At 51.0% G+C, this 6502-nt stretch overlaps 1 protein-coding gene across 12 annotated transcripts in view; it reads left to right on the plus strand.

Moving 5' to 3' along the window:
- Positions 1–6502, plus strand: part of LOC107268596 (potassium voltage-gated channel subfamily KQT member 1) — a 28018-nt gene that overhangs the window by 14754 nt on the left and 6762 nt on the right. For 7 of the 12 annotated variants that reach the window (XM_015741524.1, XM_015741527.1, XM_015741528.1 and 4 more), the window contains exons 1-3: positions 296–2970; positions 4277–4886; positions 5821–5911. In XM_015741524.1, coding sequence (XP_015597010.1) covers positions 2646–2970; positions 4277–4886; positions 5821–5911 — 1026 coding nt within the window. In that variant the 5' untranslated portion in view covers positions 296–2645. Of the gene's footprint in view, positions 1–295; positions 2971–4276; positions 4887–5820; positions 5912–6502 lie in introns of those variants that run through there. The other 5 variants (XM_015741531.2, XM_015741533.2, XM_015741534.2 and 2 more) reach the window with 1 other exon arrangement.

Here is a 6502-nt window from a genome sequence, read left to right on the forward strand (position 1 = left end):
AAAAAAAAAAAAAAAAAAAAAAAAAAAAAAAAAAAAAAAAAAAAAAAAAAAAAAAAAAAAAAAAAAAAAAAAAAATCTCCCGAGCCTGTCTCACTGGCAAACAAGCAGAGACACCCAAAGCGTGTCGCCTGAGATCCTGAAATTCGGCTTGCTTTGCGTACCAGTCGATCCGCCGTCGACCGTACCAAATAAAGGATGAAGAGGGGAGGCAAAGGAAGACAGAGAATCGGTAGGAGGCGACGATGCACGAGAGAGGGTCCTCCGTCTCCTCGGTCGCCATTTACCCCTGGGATGACGTCACACTGCCTCGCAGGTCCAACAGTGAAAAACGATCCAGTGCGATTTGACGTCGAAGACAGAGAAAAAAAATGCAGCCGAGCGTATAACACGAGAATGACCTATCCGGAATGCGCAATCGAAGAGGGTCGATTGATTGGCCATTTAGAATTTTTGTCTCTGATCCGGAGTGCATCGTGGAGTGTTCGGAGTATCGACTGTGCTTGATAACGGGCGAAATTAAATCCTTATAAAGTTTTGCCCAGAGAGACCCGTAAACGCGAACATTAAGTCGCCCAAGTGGCGTAAGTCGCGCATTAGCAATTTAACGGGGACTGCCTACCGGGACGATGCAAATCCAGCTAAGTAAGTAGAGGGAACAAGTAGTATTAAGTAGAGTAGGTGGGTGGGTAGTCGGACATACGAATTCGAGGGGTATAGCGAAGCTAGGGGCGGTATGAGCCAACCAGTGCCAAAAGGAGGTGTAACGACCCCGATGTGGGTAGGAAGGAGAGAAAAGCCCCGAAAAAAAAGGAAGGAAGAAGTGAGGGTGAGGTTATACGCGGTTATCCTATGAGGAAGGGGTGGCTTGGGAAAGGGGTAGGGAGTCCAGGTGGTGGATAGGCGAGGAAGGCGCTGGGGCTGAGATGGAGGTGGCGGAGGAGGCGAGGGGCAAGCATAACAGAGCCCAAGCAACGTACTACCCGCGATCCGCATTGCATCCGAGCGCCAAACTACCCCCGTTCGAGCGTGCGGCAGAAAGTGGAACTACTCGTAGCCCAAGAGCCACAGTTGGTTGCGGGCTCTCGCCCTCAGAGGACATCGGGAACCCCGTCACTTTAACGAGTCCAACTCGTCCTCGTAAACATTTTAGTTTTTCGTTTCTCCGTGGTCACGCGGGCTAGCGACACTTCCGGTTCCCTCCATCGAATCAGCAAAGAAACGACCCCCGTCCAAGGCGACCGGTACCTGAACTCGCTCTGACGTCATTCCGTCTATCCCGCGTTTTGGCTCCCTCGACTCTTTCCTTGCTTTCATCTCTGTCATCCAGAGGAGATCATCCTACCCCGGGGTTCACCTCGTCATCCTCGTCGCTCGATCTTCCATCCCCTTCATCTCATCATCGAAGACAACCCCGGACGGGTCAGTCCCAAAAATACCCAGGGGACACGACCGTCGCTCGGATCCCTTTTATCCCTTGACACTCAAAATCGTCCCGAGGGTCCGATTCCTTCCTGCCTTCCGCTTAGTCGCAACCGGATGACGCGTTCTCAGCGTCAGAGACAGGAGCCAGTGTCGCGAGTAGGAAACAAAGAGACCAGAGGCCGAAGCTCGGCGCTGCCGGTGCCACGGACGGATGGTTAATCGCAACTGGCATAAGCGCCGAGGTTAGCGGATCGTTAAAGTGGCGGCGGTACACGCGGGCCCGACGTACCGGGTGTCTCGAGAGAACGCGGAGCTGACCTCGTAACGTCTAATCTAATGTCTAAGGTCGCACGATTATATCTCGTGAGACATCTAACTTCTCTGTGATCACCTAATACACTTAAGCAATACTAAACGGAAGCAATCGTAAAGTGCATTTAACGGCCGGGTCTAAGCAGTCGGCACTTTTCCAAACGCGCCAGTTCGTACTCACGTAGGTACGGGTAGAGGCTGTCTATATTTCTGTAGACAAGTATACGTGCGCGGCCCTCGTGAGGTAATGCGCGCGTAAAGAAGAAAAAGGACCACGTGAGGTCGCGCGAGTTGAGCCAAGTGCAGGTAACAATGGAACAGTGCACGATCGTGAAAGGAGTGAAGCGTTAGGGAAAGAAAAAGTAAAAAGAACAAAGAAAAAAGAAAAGGGTATCGTCGAGTCTTCTGTTAGATGAGACAACAGTCAGCCGCAAGTCCTGACGACCAAGAGACACGACGACTTCCGGTCCTCGACGCGGTGTCCCTGGCTGATACGTGGAGAATGCAAATAGCGTCAACGAGAAGTCCCGAAAGATGTTTGGAGTGCGACCTCTTCAGGAAGGTCCTCAGGTGAGAGGCCGATAAGGGAAGCGGGAGGCGAAGCACGTAGAAGCCGGAAGAGATCAGGAAGCTAGCTCCAGCCACACGAGAAGGACGTAGGCGCGCGAGGTTCGTTGGCGTGAGCTCTTCAGGACTCTGGACCAGGTGATGATGAATCGATCGGAGGTCGTCGTCGTCGGAGTTGGCCCTTGGAGGCTTTCAAAAGAGACGAGGAAGTTAGGTGGTAACCAGATAAATGATACGGCAGGGGATGCTGAGGTCCATCCGATGTGCCATAGGCTCCAGAGTAAAGAAATTATTGATAAAGGTATCGTCAACATATAATACGACAAGACGCAAATGCTCGTCAGATGAAAAGTTCGGAAACCACGAACAGTTGGTTGCGTCGTGCATTTCGTCCAAGGATGAACCGTGGGGAGCAAGAGACTTTGTTCCGGCAGAGCCGGCAGCTCACGCAGATAGTACCGTCTAGGGATGATCTGGTGCTCAGTGTACTAAAGGCACCGATCAGTCAGCAGCAGCAGCAGCAGCAGCAACACCGTCATCAGCAACAGCTGCAGCAGCAACATCATCACGCGCAGCAAGCTCAACGCCAGCAGCAGCAACATCATCATCATCACATGCACCATGTCAACTGTCAGGTTCTTCATAATCACAAGAGATGCAGTCATGCAGGTATCAGGATAAGCGCATTGCTCGTTGTGACGTGATATCATCCCGTGAGCACGGATTACAAGCTAATCTGGGCTGAGCCGCGTGTCATGAGGTTGGGCGTCGATGATTCAGGTGGAAACTAGGGTCCCGGGTTTAGTGCAGAGAAAGAAAAATAAAAATAATACCAACCCCGCGTAAAGATTGTTAGCCCAAGAATCAGCTGGTCAGATACAAATGATGACGATACTTGATGTAACAGTCCCTTTAAGAAAGCGTCGAATCACATAGAACATTGATCGTCAAATTCGATCCGACCCCCGAACGAACTACTCGGATCTAAACGTGAGGAACCTGTGAAGGATAGCGGTTCTACCTATCATTTGACCCATATTTCACATTTTCCGGGTCCATCCCTAAGTCACTCTTAAGACTTCCCTCTCAGCCGTCCTTTGGCAAAGGCTACAAGAGGCCCGGCTTATTCGTTTCCCCCAATATATATTAACCCTCGCACGCGCAACCCTTTATATACCTTGGATCTGCTGAAATATTAAACGGTGGGTATTACCTCGACGTTAGAGCGAAACGAAGAAAGACCGAGTCCCGAAAGTAATTATAAAATACAGTTGCCGGGCAGATAGAGCTTCCTGCCGAGTCAAATTATCCTTCTGGCCGAGGCAAGGGAAGAGCCAGTGGCCTGTAGCTGAATATTTTACTCAAATTTAATCGGCCAGGTGGGCCACCCCTCTTCTCACCTCCCTACCACGGCCTCGTCCTCCACTTCTCATCCCGCCACATTGAACTGGTCATTGAAGTTCTTAACAATACCCGTAATGGACACAATTTATTGGCACGGCGTCTCCCGACCCAGTCCAAAGATAGGTAGGTACCAAGTGCTTGTGCACGGTTGAGAGACCACCTGACGTAGCGACCCGCGACATTTCCATCGTCTTCATGGTACGTCAACGTTTAGCCGACTGAGACACTTCACCAAGTCACGACCCAGCCACCTGTCCAGCGACGCCCACGTCGTGACGGAGGCGACGCCTCCGTTAATTCGCGATCCCGACGTCATCGATAAGAACCGTCACCGCGTTCTGGAAACTCTGTGACGTCGTAGAAACTCTTGTCCCAACCCGTCCCAACCCCGACCAAGTCGCGCTGCAAAGTTTCTCAATCTTCGTCCTCGTCTTTCCGTGATCTTGCACGAGGACCAGGTCCAAGTTCGAGAACGTGTACGACGTGACAGAGAAATTACTACGGCGAAGCAGAGTGACCGGACGTTAGCAATGTCGATGAGTGCATGAGGATGACCGACGATGCCCCATAGGTCAAGCTTACGGAAAAGACGGGGTCCGAGCCAAAGAGCCGACGTCCTCGTCGGCGTCGGAGAAGAGGTATAGCGGAGCGGCGGTTGCGGCGTACGCGGCCCTTCAGGGTAGCGAGGACGAGCTCGTGGCCGAGGCCGAGGACGACGACGATGATGATGACGAGGCCGAGGAGGACGCGGCCCTGAAAGCTGGTGGCAGCGAGACCGAGGACACGGAAAACGGTGGTACCTTGGAAGAGACTCCGGCCTCGACCTCGCCCTCGCCCTCGACCACCGCTCGACGCTTCACCTTCCTCCGTCGCTTCCGTTCGCCGCGCTTCGGCGAGGCGCATCACAAGCGCGTCCCAACCCCAATCAAGAGGAAGCATCGCCGAAAAAAGAGCGAGGACGACATCATCGACAATCAGGTCGATGGAATCGAGGAGGAGCCACCAAGTCCGGAACAACGTGGCGTTCCCGATCCGTACTACCCGATCTACCTACCCATAGATCAGGCCTTCAAGGCCAAGTACGTGTTCCATCACAAGAAGGGCAAGACCTTCCAGGAGAGGCTCTACGTCTTCCTGGAACATCCGGGCGGTTGGCTCTGCTTCATCTATCACTGTACCGTGTAAGTAGTATCTATTCCCAGACCCGGTCCCCCTACCGATGAACCAATCAGGGTCGACCTGGTTATCGATAAAATTACCGAACCTGATGCGGAACAGTCAAATGAATGACGTACCCAAATATGCAGAGATTCCTTTAACCGTGTCAAACTCACCACCGCCCAACCGAATCAGTAGATCAGGTACAACCAGGACTTCACCGTACCGGAAGTAAAGGAACGTCACTAAAGACACGTGATCCACGTGTAAATAATCCGCAAACTGGATCAAGGAACTGCAACGTCCCCATCGATTGACCTAATCATCCTGAATCCTGATCCTTTGGTATCAACGATACGTTTAACAGGTCGTTCCAAAACTCGCGAAGAAAACCCGGAAGTACCCCGCGCTTAACCACCCTCAAGATGGCGTGTCGAGTCACCATAATTTCGACGTATCCAAAGAGCCCACCCGTCCGGTAGCATGATCCTACCAGCGGGGTCATCTTGATCGACCTAGACCAGACGTAATCCCTTCGCCCGGTTCGAATCCGAGAAACGACGTCGTCATATATATCCCACGAGTCTCCCAACGGAGATATCGAATTCATCCGCGAGAGGGACACGCGGTACATTAATCATTGACTAAAGATTATCAAATGCGCTTATCACAGGTACAGTCCGTACGAGAATTATGCCTGGACGAGCATGACGATAACACACAAAAAATAATATCAACGACGTTACTCGATCCAACTGATCGTCATGCTGAACGTCATGAAGTGGGGAAGAAATTCATCAAGACGATGCGTCACCTAAAGAGCCACGTGTCCCGCAAAACAGTCAATTTTACCGATAGTCATGGAGTCTTGATCAATTGAAAAGCAACCTCATCAGGTCCAGATCGGATGCTTGCCTACTCTGGCGGGGTCTTATCCTCATCCATTTGCTGTTTCAGGTTCATGGTGGTACTGGTGTGCCTGATATTTAGTGTACTCTCAACGATAGACCAATACAGTAACTTCGCGAACGAGACTCTCTTCTGGATGGTGAGTAGAGTTCAATGATCAATAAATCACCGATACGATCAATCAACCGATTACGGGATCCAACAAAGGGCGCGACCTGTTACGTATATTGGAGTATCGAAGTCATATGACAAACAAATGTAGATACATCGCCCGGAAGTGCCCGACTCCCCTCAGCGCAGACGAACGCGTATCTCTCGTAATGCCAAAAAGCTCTTCCCCTCTCGCGCCGACCCATCATATCCCGGAACTTAAGCCCAGACAGTTAGGATGAGCGGCTTCTAATGTCGCGCAGCTTGATGCGGCTATTTCAGGGTGGAAGCTTAAAGCTTTAATGCCCATCCACAAACTATACTCGAATACGAGCACCCCTTGTATTTTCCTAGTCACTACCGGGTGCTGCTGTCGTCGCCTACTGTCTTAGCCATTACCAGTGACGGCACTGGTAACAATCATGCCCGGGGTTCACAGTGAGGACGTCCCTGAGATTCAAAGAGGCGATTAAACTCTTCAAAATGAAAGTGGTACAGTCGCGTATCGTCATTTCCGGGGTATGCAGAAATTATGGAAAAAAAAAAAAAAAAAAAAAAAAAAAAAAAAAAAAAAAAAAAA

Source organism: Cephus cinctus, unplaced genomic scaffold (genome assembly GCF_000341935.2).
Source record: "Cephus cinctus unplaced genomic scaffold, Ccin1 Ccin1_scaffold0566, whole genome shotgun sequence".
Taxonomy (NCBI): Eukaryota; Metazoa; Arthropoda; class Insecta; order Hymenoptera; family Cephidae; genus Cephus; species Cephus cinctus.